At 36.3% G+C, this 17,321-nt stretch overlaps 1 protein-coding gene across 1 annotated transcript in view; it reads left to right on the top strand.

Moving 5' to 3' along the window:
• The window catches only part of sif (guanine nucleotide exchange factor still life), a 1,225,751-nt gene that overhangs the window by 1,154,054 nt on the left and 54,376 nt on the right, over positions 1-17,321 (top strand). The window contains exons 17-18 of the mRNA XM_081760149.1: positions 6,448-6,618; positions 13,318-13,504. Of these exons, the coding sequence (XP_081616275.1) occupies positions 6,448-6,618; positions 13,318-13,504 (358 nt within the window). The remainder of the gene's footprint in view (positions 1-6,447; positions 6,619-13,317; positions 13,505-17,321) is intronic.

Raw genomic sequence — 17,321 nt, 5'->3', positions numbered from 1 at the left:
AATGGAAGTAACAAAGAACGATTATATCTTGAAATACTTTAGGGGTAGAGATATGAAACAGATTTTACTAAGCACTGTTAGGATGTATTATATTTTCTACTCACTGATAGAACATTTCAAGACATCTCTGAACACGTTAAACAATGACCAAAAATCGTTCCTAAAAATAAACAAACACTGATTTAATTTCTACAGTGTACATTAAGGGAATCTAGACCCAAAATAAACACAATATCCTTTTATCCAACCTCGTAAGGGAATCTAGACTCAAAATAAACACAATATTATTTCACCCAACCTCGTAAGGGAATCTAGACTCAAAATAAACACAATATTCTTTCATTCAACCTCGTAAGGGAATCTAGACTCAAAATAAACACAATATTCTTTCATCCAACCTCGTAAGGGAATCTAGACTCAAAATAAACACAATATCCTTTTATCCAACCTCGTAAGGGAATCTAGACTCAAAATAAACACAATATTCTTTCATCCAACCTCGTAAGGGAATCTAGACTCAAAATAAACACAATATTCTTTCATTCAACCTCGTAAGGGAATCTAGACTCAAAATAAACACAATATTCTTTCATCCAACCTCGTAAGGGAATCTAGACTCAAAATAAACACAATATTCTTTCATTCAACCTCGTAAGGGAATCTAGACTCAAAATAAACACAATATTCTTTCATCCAACCTCGTAAGGGAATCTAGACTCAAAATAAACACAATATTCTTTCATTCAACCTCGTAAGGGAATCTAGACTCAAAATAAACACAATATTCTTTTATCCAACCTTGATCCGACACTTTTCGTTCTCATGTTCTTTATCATCCCTTTATTTTATCGTTCCAATCAAGTTTTGATGGATTATAACTCTGAAATTGTGCGTTTGTACACCCATATTATTCTATATTTTTTTCATGTTGCATTTGAGGGTTCATTTTCCTAAGTATTTTTGGCGTTGTTCGTAGTTGTAAGTGGCATACTTATAATGCCACTAATGCCACCGAGCGAAGTAGCTCAAGTGGTAGAGCGATAGTGGTAGTGGCTTCGCATTCTGGAGGTCGTGGGTTCGAATCCCGCTGCCGACAATCCTGACTGAGGTTTTCCAGGGTTTCCCTCAGTCCTACCAGGCAAATGCCGGGATGGTACCTACTAAACAGGCCCTGGCCGATAACTTACCAAATCCTTTCCATTGTTATTGTTGTTGTTGGATATCCAGTGTAAAATGGCCTCGGAGCTGTATCTGGTGATTGTTAAATAAATAAATAATTAAATAAATAAATTTTATCATGCCACAAAATGTTTAACTGCTTCTGGGAGAATGGTAAATGGAATTCAATTCTCGGTAAGCTCTCAATTCTAGTATGAAATTAACGAAATTATCAAGCATAAGAGTTATTCCATTCCTTCTACCTCTCATACCATTTCTCGTCATTTCAGGGGTGCTTTAAACTTAGCTGCAGATAAACTGAACTATACAATAAAAAGATATTATACAGTTTACACACACACGTAAAATTCAATTTGTACATTTTAAAGAAAAGAATGGACCAAACATGCGTGTATTCCAAGGTCTATATGTAGAAGCAATCCCATCGTAGAAGAAACTAGCACACTGAGAAAAATCCGTTCTCCGGACAGCGGTATATTGTACAAATATACGGAATCCTTTTGCTTACTGAGAAATCAGTACGAGCATACGTTATCCGTATGCTACATACGCACTGTCCTTAGATGTTACACCATGCCGTTGCAGGATGTCTGATATCTAACAGTCTTCCTTATATTACATACATATATGTATGTTACCTTCGTCAGCTATATGTTATATACGTCCATTTGTATGTGAGATCCTGATCGCCTATATTGTTTCATACGGAAAGTACGTACAGATGGAACACTTATACAGAAAGTATTATAAAAACATACGTTTTCAGTTATACAGAGCGATCGAAAAGTCCCCGAACTCAAACTTCAAAAAAAAAGTTTTGGCGGTAGTTATTACAAGAAGGTAAATATTTCTATGTAAATTGATTTGCTAGGGTCTTGGCTATACACGACCCAAAAGATGGCACTGGGGAGTGGCGCTAGCAGTCGTGGCGAAGAAATAAACTACATAAAAGTAATGTTAGCAAAATAATCACTCCAGTTGCAAGAATGAGTTTGTCGGTGTTTTTGTTAGAGGAGTATTTCAAAACTGCATCATACAGTGCTGCAAACGAGAAATTTGTGAATCGTTTTGGGCGTTCTGTGAGTAAATCAACTATTCATGCATTAATCACGAGATTTCGTGAACATGGCGGTGTGCATGATAAGCCTCATAATGGGCGCCCTACAGTTTTCACGAATGATGTTTTGGAAGACGTTGCCGCACGATTGCAACAATCACCACAGAAAGGACTTCGGCGGGTATCACAACAAGTGAACGTATCATATGGCTCTGCACAAAAAGCAACAAAAAGGTTAAAATTACGACCATATCACGTGAAAGTCGTTCAAGAGCTGCGACCAGGTGACAATGGTGCTCGAATGAGGTATTGTCGGTGGTTTCAACAATCATTCGCAATAATATTGCTGTCCTTAATAAGGTGTACTTCACGGACGAAGCCTGGATCTATTTGACAGGTCATGTTAATTCTCAGAACACTCGCTATTAGTCCACTGAAAATCCACATATCTTACATGAGGCCCTACTCCACGCGCAGAAAATGGATGTCTGGTGTGCCGTGTCCAGATCACGAATTATTGGACGGATTTTTTTCGAAACCCGAGTGAACTCCATTGTATACCAGGACATTATACAGTAGTTTATCGCGCTTTTGGACGCTGGTGAATGAGATGTATGGTTACAGCAAGACGGGACAACATGCCATACGTCCAATGACACCATGGCATTTCTGCATGAGATTTTTGATGACCGCTTGATTTCAACAGGTCATTGGCCGCCAAGATCACCCGATTTTCTCCTGTGGGGTTATTTGAAGAGGGAAGTCTACGAAAATAATCCCCCCCACTTTAGATACACTGAAAACGAACATCACTCAGTGCATTACTGCAATAGATATGCCTATGCTGCATCGCGTAGCATGAAACATGTGTCGTCCCATACGTTTATGCATGCTGTAGGAGGGCGCCATTTTCAGCATCTCTTGTGATGTGCTTACATCCACCCAGATATCTTCCGAGAGAGATCACCTGAGTAATTTGCTAGCTGATTACTGTGTTCCTTGTTAATGTGTTTGTATTACTTGTGTGTGTGTTATTTAGTACTTGTGCTAACGTGATTATTTTGCTAACAGCACTTTATGTAGTTCATTTCTTCGTCGCGACTGCTAGCGCCACTCCCCAGCGCCATCTCTTGTGTCATGTATACCCAAGACCCTAGCAAATCATTTTACACAGAAATATTTATCTTCTCGTAATAACTACCGCAAAAAAATGTTTTTGAAGTTTAGGTTCGGGGGACTTTTCGATCGCTCTATACGTTTCCTGTACGTTAAGTCCAAAAACTACAGAATTTACAAATGTAACCGGATTTTACGTACACCACATACAATTTTTTCTTAGTGCAGAAATGTCTGTCTTTGTACAGGAAGAACAAGGATTAATAAATAAAAAAAAACGGGAAATTTAAATAATGTAGAAATTGTCCTTATTCCCTCTTTAGAAATGAAATTATCGAAAACGAGAGAACTCGTGTTCCTTCTTTTTTTAAATTAAGGCTTTATAAACCGAATTTAAGCGAATCTACATATTTGACACATTTTGTATTCTATTTCTATTGGAAAATTTCAATGTTATAGAAATTGTTCTCATCCCCCCTCCCCACCTTTGATTGAATTTTGGAAAACGTTGAAACATATATTCCCTTAATGTTAGCTAAGAAGCTTTAGGTGACGAATTTCACACCTCCAATTTAAACGAACCATCGTATTAGGGACTTTCTAGAAAAGGAAGGAAAATTCGAATATTATAGAAATTCCTCTACCAGTAAAATTTTCGAAAACGCTTAAACACATTTTAAGTTATTTCTAGTGATGAGTTTATATTCCAAGTTTTACCCTCTAACTTCAGAGTTCATGAGATACTTTGTTCTTGGCCTCCTTTATCTTCCCTTAGGATTAATTTCTCATTCCAAAGCATTCTTTGTTATTCCTTGCTTTTGTTACAAAGGGAGTTTCCTTGTGCCGCGGTGGCTCAGTGATAGAGCGTTCACCTTTGGTGTATGCGGTCATTGGTTCGATCCCAGCTCGCGCCAAGTGAGTTTTGTGGTGGAAAAACACCACGTGTGTAAGTTTTCTCTGGGTTCTCCCTTTTCCTCCCACTTTTTCATTCCAACATTTCATTTATTTCTCATAATTACTGTCTTCTTTAGCTTAGCCGGCATAATCGTGGAACGTAAAACTTAAACAGGTGAAAGAGAAAATGAGTTTCCTGTCCAAATTTCACTTTTCTATTTAGAATATTATAATTTGGCCTTTGAAGACTGAGAGACACTTTTACTCTTTTATATAACAGGATAAACAAAGCTACATTTGCACGTAGTTTTATTCAGTTATATTATAACGTTCAACCAACAGTAAGTTGCTCACTTCTGAAGCTGTTCCTCGCTTAACCTAAAGGCTGTTGTGAGGACAGAATACTAGCCCACTTCTGTGCGCATGTGCGTACAAAAAAAAAAAAAAAAAAAAAAAAAAAAAGTAGAGAAAAGAGCAGAAACAGAACGGAAAATCTGTTACACCTCCTCACACGCATAATGTCACGAGAACGAGTGCTGTATATAAAGATCATCTCTAATGGCAATATGTTGCCATGGTAATTTTACTCTGCACACACATTTCCATCTTGGAAACCTGACAGTTGAGTGGCAGATACTGTAACCAATGGCCGCTGGGTCAGAGACTACCACTGCTGCGAGTATTGCAACAGAGCCATACGAAATAGATCAATCTTCATCAATGTGGCCAAGGTCTTGAAATTTAAACACACACACATACAAATGGCGGGTGTATATATATATAGTCTTCTAATGATGTATTTTAACACACGTTTTTGTGTATTTCCATCTTTCTACAACAGGAATTCGTCACGTTATTTCAGCATCTATATGTTTCAAGATTTATATCACTGTTGACAACTTAGATTGTCTAACATAGATAGAATAAAAAGTTGCTATTTTTGGGACGAGGAGGAATCATCATCATCAGAAGGAATATTACACACGTAGCCCAGGACTTTGTTTAAATGGGGTTAGACTACATTAATACTTGCAACTTTACACTTGTTTATGTTGTTTTACTACCTTATAATTGGAAAACTTGCAGTTGGTATTCATTATTCAGGAATGAAATGTACAATATACAGGGTATTTTATCTAAGTTCTGACCTGAATTTGAAAGCGCATACTGAAATTATTTCTGATTAAGCGTTCTCAGGAATAAGTAACATATTCTCTCTTAAGTATCTGTTCAAACCGGAAGTTGCAAAAATCAACCATTTCCGCTTTTAATCTATTCCGTCTTCACTCTAATATTTCTACTAAAGCCGGATGTCGTAGAAATCTGCCAACACTTCCGGCTTCAATGTAAACCAAATTTCTTCATATAATGGTTCGCGGTGGTTCACCTCTGTTGCGCAGAGTCTCTGGTTCGATCCTAGCTCCTGACAAGTGGGCTTTGTGATGGACAAACATCGTGTGCGTAGGTTACCCCATTTCGTCCCACTAGCTTTATTCCACAATTTCATTCATTCTTATCATCACCGTCTTCATTACCCTACCTAGCATAACCATGGAACCTAAAACTGAAAGATTTATTTAAAAAAAAAAATCACGTGGTGTACACGTAACAATTCTATTTTTGTAAAAGTAATCTTTATTAAAAGTGTTTTGCAAAGATTTCACAATGTTCACCTCACCCTACATTTAATTGCCCATAATTAGGGAACTGAAAGCCTGCATACTATAATGTGCTTCAAATGCTCGTAGAGCAGGTCAAGGTCTACAGTACTACCATACCAAGTTTGATCCAGATAGAATTAGTTCGGCTGAACTCGTACGATATATATATAGAGTCTCTATTCCAAGGATTATCCAGACCGGATGATTATATAGCATCTATCTCAAGGATCAACCATCGAACGATACATATAGAGTCCATTTCAAGAGTCATACAGATGGATGAGATTGATTGAACTCGTACGATATATGATGCTCCTGACTTTTCAGGAAAAAATGAATGAATGGCGAAAGGGCGGAAAGAGATATTTATTTATTTATTTATTTATTAAATAGCATTATGTCCATAGTATTTAGCTCACTTCCTAAATTTTCTTTATATTCTTTATCGTCTGTAAGATATTCACTAATTCAAAAAAAAAAGTGAATAGCATAGAAAAGAAAGAATTTTCAAGATGATATTTTTTCTTATTTTCTTTTCAGAGCGCTCATGTTTTTCTTCGAGATGCAATGTCGGTGGAAGAGTTCCTGGCAAGTGCCTGCAGTCGAAAAAACTTGAATCCCATGGAGCACTTCGTGAGAGTGAAAAAGCGGCGAGATATGGAGGATACCAATTATTTCGTGCCTCATCGAACAGACCTTATAGAGACTTACGTAAGTACATTTCAAATCCTTCTTATTAGCATCATGTTATTTTATGCCTGATAGGATACAAGGTTTTGGTAAAAGGCGAAAACCAGGCCGTATGAGAAATTTTGTAATAAGAGATTTTGGTAGGCTATATAGTTTATGAATATCCCAACACCATTCCTGTGAGCAGGATGGCTCAGTGGTAAAACGAAAAATGTCTATTTAGATTTCAGAACATGTAAATATATTATAGAGAACACCAGTGGCGTACCACAGAATTCTATCCAGTAGATTCCAGGACACGTGCAATTCTTGTATACACATCTTAGTATGGTAAATGTTTGTTTTTCCACAATACTTCTCGATAGAGGGGATTAACCCCTTGCGTTCCAAGTGTCATTTTCCTGTGTGTATGTGCTGTAATACCCTTTCATTTACTGTTAAAAGACGGCCTAGACCATTATGTAGGGCATAGTTATTATGCGCGCGTCAGGAGAGCGTTCACATTCCTGATAAAAACAATTATTTGCATTGTGGAACGTTTGGACTAAAAAAGGGAAATTTTAGATATTCTGAAGGGATTTTATGCTGCTTCAGGTTGGCGACACTGACCGGAGATCAAAGACAAAGGTTTCCCTTTTCCGAACTCGAAATAAATCTCGAAGTTGCTAATTGTTTATCGTCAAAACAAACACATGAGAGCTGCAATTGAATGCTCCCTTAGGAATGCCATCTACTGAGACAATACTTTTTTGTTTTTTCTGTTAGTAAGGTGCTGCCACCTAAGGAGAAATAGTAAAACTAAGTCTTGCCTTGCATCTACTAACAAATTTCATCATCTCCAGAATTAATACGACCCTTAATAAGGGATACATTTTTCATGACATACACATCAATATCACTGGCATGCAAAGGGTTAAAACCCGTACAGCTCACAGATGACGAGAAGAACCCTAAAACAGGGGTAGCGGGGAAAGGTCAACGAAACGGTCAAGCCCATTTTCGTTTTTTGAGGTGTGGTCTATACTTAGATGTCGTCTGCTACTCCGGGTAGTTATCTGTGTGGTATTCCGTGATGCCATTTGAAACCCCCGTCCGAAAAGTGGTCGAGCTCATACTTACGTCACACTACTTCTGCTAGGGTTCTTCTCGTCATCTGTGAGCTCATACTTACGTCACACTAGTTCTGCTAGGGTTCTTCTCGTCATCTATGAGCTCATACTTACGTCACACTACTTCTGCTAGGGTTTTTCTCGTCATCTGTGAGCTCATACTTACGTCTCACTACTTCTGCTACGGTTCCTCTCGTCATCTGTGAGCTCATACTTACGTCACACTAGTTCTGCTAGGGTTCTTCTCGTCATCTATGAGCTCATACTTACGTCACACTAGTTCTGCTAGGGTTCTTCTCGTCATCTGTGAGCTGTAAATGCCCTTGCGTATGCCACTGTGAAACATAATGTTCGTAGGGAGCACAATTTCTCAGTGGTAGAGCGTTCATCTCTGATGCTAGGGAACGCTGGTTCGATCCCAGACTACGTCAGTTTGTGGTGAACAACATCGCATGCGTTTTCTCACAGTTCTCTCTTTTCTCCCACATTCTCATGCCACTTACTCTTTCACAATCATTTACTTTCACCAATTATCCGTCACTTTTAGCCTAAGAAGCATTATCGAAGGACGTAAAACTGAAACATTTCATTACATTTTCAATATAATGTTCGTGAGCTTTTTCGGGTGTTTTCCCGTTTTTCCCAGTCTCTTATTCACCAATTCATCATTCAGTGTTATTTATCGTGCACAACCATATCGTGTACAAGATCTGAAACCTCTTCGCTCCAAGAAAATAATCATTTTGTAACTTAATGTTCCAAGTTCAATATTTTGAAAATGGAGTATACACTTCGTGACTCTTTCTCTTAAGAAGTGGAACCTGATTTAGATTGAATTATCTGATCCTTATAAAGAGGAAGCGATAGAAATACCAGAACATCTGTTTGATGTGTAGCATAAAGAATGTACAGTACAATGAAGACAGAGTGCTACCTTATGAAACAACTTCTGTGAGCAATCAGTATCTAAACATACAATCGTATTTCACGTATAGTAATTGAACACAGTTAAGCGCAGTTGAAATTCAAATTTGAACTGAGCCAATGAACCATACTTGGCTCTATCACTTTCAATGATTCCATTATGTGTATCTCAAATACCTTAGATTAATTATAATTAGAACAGGAAGGAATAATTGTTAAAGCTAAAATCAGGCAGTTTTTGACCTCCCTTTCATAAGCACATAGTTCAAATACCTGTGAATCAAGCATTTCTTTAGGCGTCTGCCACACATAAACATGGTTTGTGGTTTGAAATAATAAGCTAAACGATGACTCATCCTACCATATCACAAGTTTCCAGTCACCAGTCGTCCATATTGCAAGTTCCTGGCACCAATGGTAAACCGTTACGGTTCCTTTTCAGCGGTTTCGCTCGTGCAACCCGACTCCTTATTCCCACATCACGGAATTCATGTCGAATTGTGATTGCCAACACAGGTTGTGGGAGCTATTGCTTGAGTTCTTTCTTCACTTGCACCACAGTGACACACGCTGACTCAGAGTGACAATCACTTTAATGCTCGGTACGACCTACCACTGAGGATTTTCTTTCGGCCACTGTTCGTCTTCGCCGATGTGATTTAGCCATGAGTATTGTATGACGTCATGACCTTGGACACTGTTCCTCTCGACACGCTCAATATACTTACTACTTTCGTCACACTCGCACCACATAACCGAGCGCCAATAATTTGTCCTCTTTGGAAATTACAGAGGTCACTCATTTTACACTATCACCGTCTGCTCACTTGACTGCACACTGCTGTTCCACTGCTCTTTGCGTAGTACGAGCACTCCACCCCATCAGCCCGGCGCTGCCGTCGCCGCCTGACAGTTTCCAATTCCTATATATCTTTTATGCTTCCATTAGAATGATAAAGGTCTGTATATACTCATATACTTTTCTCCTTTATAGTGTATTTTATAATAACATTTTTGAATGTTTTTAACGATTACTTTTAATCTCCTCCCATCCGCGCAATGTTGGATCCATGAGCTCCCAAGTATAATTCCCTCAAAGATTTATAATCTCCCACTCGGAACATTGTTATATTTCCTTCCTATATTCAATACTACATCAAAGGCGTTAAAATTTTACCCATTTACTTGTCTTATATATTGTTCCACTCCTCCATAAGATTTTACTTCATATGTACTGCTTCATGCTTTTACTTTACAATAGAAGTTATTTTTCTCTTAATTGCTTCGCGCAAAACTTGATTCAGGTTATTATTATAGATGACATAAGAAAGGGATCAGAAATTGTTTAATTCATAGTCATTTATGTATATGCTAAGAGAAATCTTGTAAGTCATAGCAAATGAAGGATTATTTTTCTTCAAATGTCTGTGTTCAATACTACAGCCACGCTCTCATTTTATACGTATAACTTATACTAAGGGGCTACCGTGTCACTAGTGCCTCGCGTGCCTTGGGTTGGCTAACCTTGTTTGACTGGTAGATTTATTAGCACGCGATACAAATTCGATATCGCGTGTCATATTTTAATAGCAAGAGTAGTGTACAGTATGTTATCGTATAAAAGTACCAATCATTTTTTTCTAAATATATAGAATTATTTTTTTAAAAAATGAAGAGTTGATAAGAATCTTATGTTAAAGGAAATTTACTGTTTTCAGTAAGATAAATGAGATACACTGTGAATACTGACTTATATTACCACGAATTACATAAAGGATTGTTTATGTTCAAGACAACAGTTAAAACTATGTCAGTGGCCCTTCCTTCCTGCTTTTCTCTAGACGAACTCTATTGTGTTCTGATGCATCTGACGTACAATAAGTAGAATTTTTAATAACGCGTTAACCTCTCGCGTTTTTCTAATTTCACATATTTTCGGGAGAGGGCTAGATGTACTGCACAATGCTTGGATAAATTTTAATTTTCAACGGCATGATACCAGAATTTCGGTCTGGAATTAACCCCTGAGGGACTGTCATTTAAATAAGTCGTTCTTCAAAGACGCAAAAATAAATCAAACTGATTTTTTTCTAATATTGAAATACAAAGAATGATTTATTTTAAAGATTAGACACAAATGAGGCTTACAAACCACACCACGTCCTTTCTGTCCTGATATGTTTATATACCACTTCTACGCTCACAAAATTGTATTTATATGCCACGACTCATTCGATTTTTTATATTTCATAAATAAATGTTTCATTAATGTCTTCAAAATGTAGCCTAAGTCATTTTTTATTTTTTAAAATTCCATAAAGAGTAACTTTCTTTCGGACGATATTCAACCTGTTCAGTTGATTTTGTTCATCTTAAACAATAATAATAATAATAATAATAATAATAATAATAATAATAATAATAATAATAATAATAATAATAATAATAATAATAATAATAATGTGTATGTGTCTGCGGACAGATTTTGGCGTATAATTAATTAGAGCCACCAATTTTGTACGCAGATAGATCATCACCAGATCTAATCCTGTACGAACCCCTTCTTTTGGATTTTCGTCTCGGGGGGGGTGAAAAATGCATTCGAAAACTCACATGCATTTCTCGTGGTGGGGGGCGCGGTGGCTCAGTGGTAGAGCGTTCACCTCTGGTGCTTGGGGTTCGGGGTTCGATCCCAGCCCCCGCCAAGTGAACTTTGTGGTGGACAAACACCGTGCTCGTGGGTTTTCTCGGGGTTCTCCCGTTTCCTCCCACTTTCTTCATTCCACCATTTCACTCATCTCTCATAATCACCGTCTCCTTTAGCCTAACCGGCATAACCGTGGGACGTAAAACTCAAAGATTTCATTTCATTTCTCGTGGTTTCTAAGAACGCGTTGACTGTATGTAACCCGCATTACACCATGGTTGTGCAGGGTTACATAACAACATAGTATAAGAATCAGGAAATTGAAAAAGGACATTTTTTCCTCTCTTCTATTTGATATTCTGAATTAAGAGTCTGTAACAATAGATGTTCACTCTTTTTATCCAAGTTCTGAATTAGACCCAGCAACAATGGATCCTTATAGCTAATTAATAATAATAAAATAATGTGTGTTTGTGTGTGTATCATCAGATTTTCAATGAGAAAGGGACAATATAGAACTATCAAATTTCGTATACCGGTAGATCATTATCAGATCTAATTATGTACGAAGCTCCCTTTTTCGATTTTTGGCTCGTGCGATTTTCCTGGAAGGTAAAATATATCCACATTTTTGGCTTTTTCTACGTAAGAACGCCTACTCTGTATGCAATCAACATATGCTTTTTGATGTTGCGGGTTTACACAGCATAGGCTAAACGCCCGGGTAATAAAATGATTGTGGAAACATTCTTCTTCTTCTTACTTATCCAGGCTTTAAATTGAGACCCAGCAATGACGGGTTCTTACGGCTAGCTACAAATAAATATTTCTCTAACATCCCTACAAAATCGCATAAATCATTTCTCATTTAAAAAAATCCTTAAGAGATAGTTCACTCTTGGGATGAATTTTCTTCGGAGAGAGTATTCCGAAAATAGCAATTACTCTTCCCACTGCTCTAGTGGTCCTGGTGGAAATAGCCAGGCTTCAAATCATGAAACGCAATCCATTGGGAGTTCGAGTTCCTCTAAAGCACATGGTCGAATTTTTAACTGTCCTCAATGTTTCTGTGGTCGTGTCTCTGTCGTTAAGGTTAATGGTAAAAAATTAAATCAGTCAAAGTATAATAATTAGATAAATACAGTTACTGGAAAATTTAGGTGATCAATTGACTTTAAAAGAAAAATATGCTATTATGTGTACCTTTGGTGCACGTAGTCCCGATTTCGATTCTCGTTGGGAAAGCCCTGAAAATGTTAACATATTATGGGGGGTTCGAATTTCACCTTGAACTGTAGGTCTACGTCTCATATTACCTCGATTTTGAGCAGAAACGCTAAACTTCAATAAATAAATAAATAAATAATAAATACCTAAATGTCTATTATGATTTTGTTCACATTTTGTAAATAAATGTTTTCATAATTGCAGCATGACTAAAGGCGCCGTTTGGGGAGCCAGCTCAGTTGGCTTCTTGAATGTGAAAGTTACTATAAGGTACTATGAAAGTGTTCCGCAATTTTACATTCCAGTTTGTTTCATGCTGAAGAGAATAATCTATAAACCATGATTGTCCAATGAACCATGTTGATGCAATTGCTATTTTACTACGAGTCTACGATTTTCTTTATACTAACAGGGTTAATGAGTCCCAGGGACTTAGTCCTTTGTTCATGGCACCTAATTTTTTGTGCATAAATACATCTTTGTTATGTTTATCGAATGAACTAGGTTTGATTTGGATGTCCGGATGATAGGTTCATGTCCGTTCCTTGTGAGTAAGTTTCTTTAAGACATAATTTGGAACAGATATGAACGAGAAATGTTAACTGATTACTGGTCATCATGTAAGATTCTCCTTTTACATAAGTTACTTTTAGAAGAGTTTACTTTAATTTGACAAGTATATAAGTTATTATTATTATTATTATTATTATTATTATTATTATTATTATTATTATTATTATTATTATTATTATTATTATTACTTTTAATTTTACAAAGTCTATATTAATTTTGATTTTGTTGTTGTTGTTGCAGCTTCACACTCACGAAGTGGTCGAGGTGTGTGCCAAAATTTTATATCAGGTGGAGCTTCAGAGGACGACCCTGGAGCAGATGTGGGGATTTTCTGTTGAAGCGGAATTGATCGAAAATGCTGATCGACAGGACGAATTATGTTGTTACGTCAGCCGGGTGGAGGATAAAAGTGTTGCAATGCAAAACGGTAAGACCCTCTAATATTTTACAAAGAATCGATCAATAAATTCTATTATTATTTTATTGTTATTATTATTTGCTTAGTACCTGTACCAGTACTAAGAGTAGTAAGTGTTCCAAAATTTTACAGCACAACCCCTATGATGTTATGCAACCATTATGACCCTAAGGAATGTACGGTTGCCTATAATCATATTACTTTGCCATAATTAACCCAGCATCCGTTGAAGTGTTTTCATAGTCTAAGCTGGAAAATAAGACCGGATCTAATATTAATGTTTTACCAAAAAGACGCAAGACCTATGAATTAAAAATACTGTAACTTTCAAGTAACTCCACATAGGAAAAAAAGCTAAGTTAAGTTTACCGTTTCAAGCTTTGCACCGACTGGAAGATATTTAGAGAGAAGGGCTTATATTAGGAGCAATCTTAAAAAAATATGCTAAGACATATTTCCTGGTTAGGTCTTATTTTTTTGGGAAACACGGTAGTAGTAGTAATATCAGAAGAGAAGGTAAGTAAATTGAAATACTTAAGTACAGCACTTACAAATAATAAAAAAATCAAGGAGGTAATAAGAACTAGATTAATGATTGAAAAATGCATGTCACAAAACCTTTCATTCTCACGAAAAGTATTTAAAAAATAAAAGTAAACATTTATAACACTATACTTCTGCTCGTCTCTTTATGTAGCTGTAAAACTTAGTCGATGCTGCTCAAATAAATATTGAGAGTTTTCGAAAACAAATGTCTGAGGAAGAAATTTGGCTTTAAGAGAGGATTATAATTTTAAAAAATTAATATTCAAATCAATCATTAGGAATTAGGTTTCTGGGCTTTCGGCATCTAAGGCCATGTTAGCCCAGCATATATACCGGTATATGAGGATGACGTTCCTCAGCGATCACACGATCCAGGGAATTGGAGAGAAAGAAAGGGATGGGAAAGGAAGAAAGGCAGTCTGGGACTATTATGTTAGGTACCATCCTGGCCAGTGGCGACGATTGGACGTTAAAAGTGGGGGGGGCAAGATATGATCTGAATATTTGTATATCAATGTTAGTTTTCCTGGTTGTTTCTGACACTTTGTTTGATGAGAGGTTGTATAACTAATAGGATACTATCTTTTTCAGTTAAAATACCGTATATCGTGTTTCATATTTAATTAAGTAAATTGACAAGAGCAATGCACATTAGGTACTAACCCTTGATTCCTTGCTCGTGAACATCTTAAAATTCTGTCTGGAAAATTGTGTGATCAGATTATTTAATAACATATTTGCAAAACAAATAAATAAAAATGATAATATTAATCATACTAATGAATAATGAGGCTTGTTTTGTAGAAGTTATATTGAAACTGAGGATTAATAAACAACTTACATTTTTAATTCCACACTTGCCATTAAATGTATGTCATTACTTTTAGAAAATGAAAGACACTAAATACTACAAGCATATGCTACGACGCAATTGTAATATTAATTCCTTTGAATTGCAATTAAAACGCAATTCCTGTAGCTGTCTTAACTCCACGGGAAGACAAATAACCAATACCCACTTACGCAACGATAAATATTATATGGTACCATTTTTTTTAAACCAGTAATATATGCAAAAACTTTACATTTCCAAATTAAACTATATACATTAACCATTTTAAATTATGGCTTTTTAAAGGTAAATTATTGAATTTCAGTCAATCAGCTACAGCATCATTTCTATTTATCCTAGGATCATGGTCAGTACCTCATTCTCTTTAGAATAGAACAACCTTTCAAACGGTTCCATTTACGTTTTCCTATCATGTCCCTAAGGCGGGAAATTTTGAGGGAAATATGGATTTTTTCTTATTTTTCTCAAACTTTGATCCCCTCTGGACCCCCTATGTTAACGCATAGATCTCAAAATCAACTGAAAAATTTGAAGGGGTGTACTAAATATGTATAAAAAATTTCAAGCTTCTATCTTGAAAACTAAGTGCGGGAAAATGTTTACCAATGAGCTAAGAACATTCCCACAATGCCCCAGATGACCCAGATGTAATATAAAATTTTCCTGAGACATCCCTATTTATCCTAGGATCATTGTTCGTACATCATTCCCTTCAGAATAAAACATAATTTCAAACGGTACCACTCACATGTCTCCATCTTGTACCTGAGGTGGGAAAATCATGAAAAAATGGATTATTTGTTTAAAAAGTATTCCTTCTTTGTACTTTTTTGCCCCTCTGTACTCCCTTGTTTTAACGCAGAGATCTGAAACAAATCTGACAATACTAAAGGGTGTACTAAATGTGTGTGCAAAATTTAAATCTTCGAGGTGCAAAAGTAAGCCCGCCAAAAATAATATATTTACAATACTCCAGATTATCGTATAAAAAAGGATCTCAGATAAAAAAATCCCTTAGATATCCCTATTTATACTAGGATCATTCTAGGTTCGTACATCATTCTTTTTAGAACAGAACAGCCTTTCAAACGGTACCACTCACAGGTCTCCATCATGTATCTGAGGAGGGAAAGTCGCGAAAAAAGGGATCTTTTTTGCCCCTCTGGACCCCACTGTTTTACCGCAGAAATCTGAAAAGAATGTGGAAAATATTAAGGGGTGCACTGAATGTGTGTGCAAAATTTCAATCTTCTAGGTGGAAAAGTAAGCTCTGCAAAAAGTAATTAAAAAGTCATAACAAAAAATATTTTTTAAGTTATGACGTCATCACACTACATCTCGACGCAGAAAGGCGTGAAAGGGTATGTAACGTGTTCTACAATGCCTCAAGGCTTGAGAAAAAACAGAAGTAAAAAGCTTTTTTGGTACTTCTTAAATCGAATAATGAAGATTCTAGCCTATCACAGAAAAAGCCTAGCCTAGATGATATAATTTAAAAGAGTTAAGTGGTCACTTCAAAAAAGTGGGGGGCAACTGCCCCCTCTTGCCCCCCCTAATCGCCGCCCATGATCCTGGCATTTGTCTGGTGTCAAAGAGGAAAAACCTCACTCAAAATGGCTGACCTGAAAAGGCTGTTATATCTTTTCGACTGCCCCCACCGGAAATTTCAAATCAATCATATATAATAAAATATTTATATAGGATTCGGGTGTCGCAGATGTAGAATTAAGGTACATTATTTCCTATGTTCCCAAATTTCGCAATCGTTCATTCACTATCTGTCTCGGGAGGAATTATTTCTAATTTACAGTTATAGATACATTACAGCTCTTCTCTGAAGTGCAGCATCGGACTTCGCATATAGTAATGTGTTATAGTGTTTGAAAAAGCGCTATAAATTTACGCTAAGAAATAATAATACTTAATATCTTTAACTTTTTTCAATGCAAAAACAAAATAGGTAATTACTAATGAACTGTGCATATTTCTAACTTCTATTTTTTAAATCTGTATTTCTTATGTTATAAATTTAAAATGTATTCTCCATTGTACAAACTTTGCTTTTAACAGACTTAAATCTGATTTTAAACCACTCGCTGAGGAAAACTATACGTTTATTGTAAATATATATATATATTAACGTGTAACAATTTCGCCAACTATACACTTTGGCTTCATCAGACACTACCAATACACAGGTAGCTGGATCACCACCCGGAATTCAGTTCATATTTTAGCTCATTCCCTTAACTACTGCGCAATGAAACGTTCCATATTATAAATATTGTACTTTGAGATAGAGTAATGTTTCCGCTACAGCACAAGACACTGATTCATTTGATTGTGCCTCCTAATATCGAAAAATGTACCAAATAAAAAAAAAAATTTGATTCGTTTTACAATGAGCACACAAGATGGCACTTGCTG

Source organism: Thermobia domestica, chromosome 5, assembly GCF_964235325.1.
Source record: "Thermobia domestica chromosome 5, izTheDome1.hap1.1, whole genome shotgun sequence".
In the NCBI taxonomy this organism is placed as follows: Eukaryota; Metazoa; Arthropoda; class Insecta; order Zygentoma; family Lepismatidae; genus Thermobia; species Thermobia domestica.
Note: the sequence above shows the minus strand (reverse complement) of the source record. Positions and strands in the feature narration are given on the sequence as shown.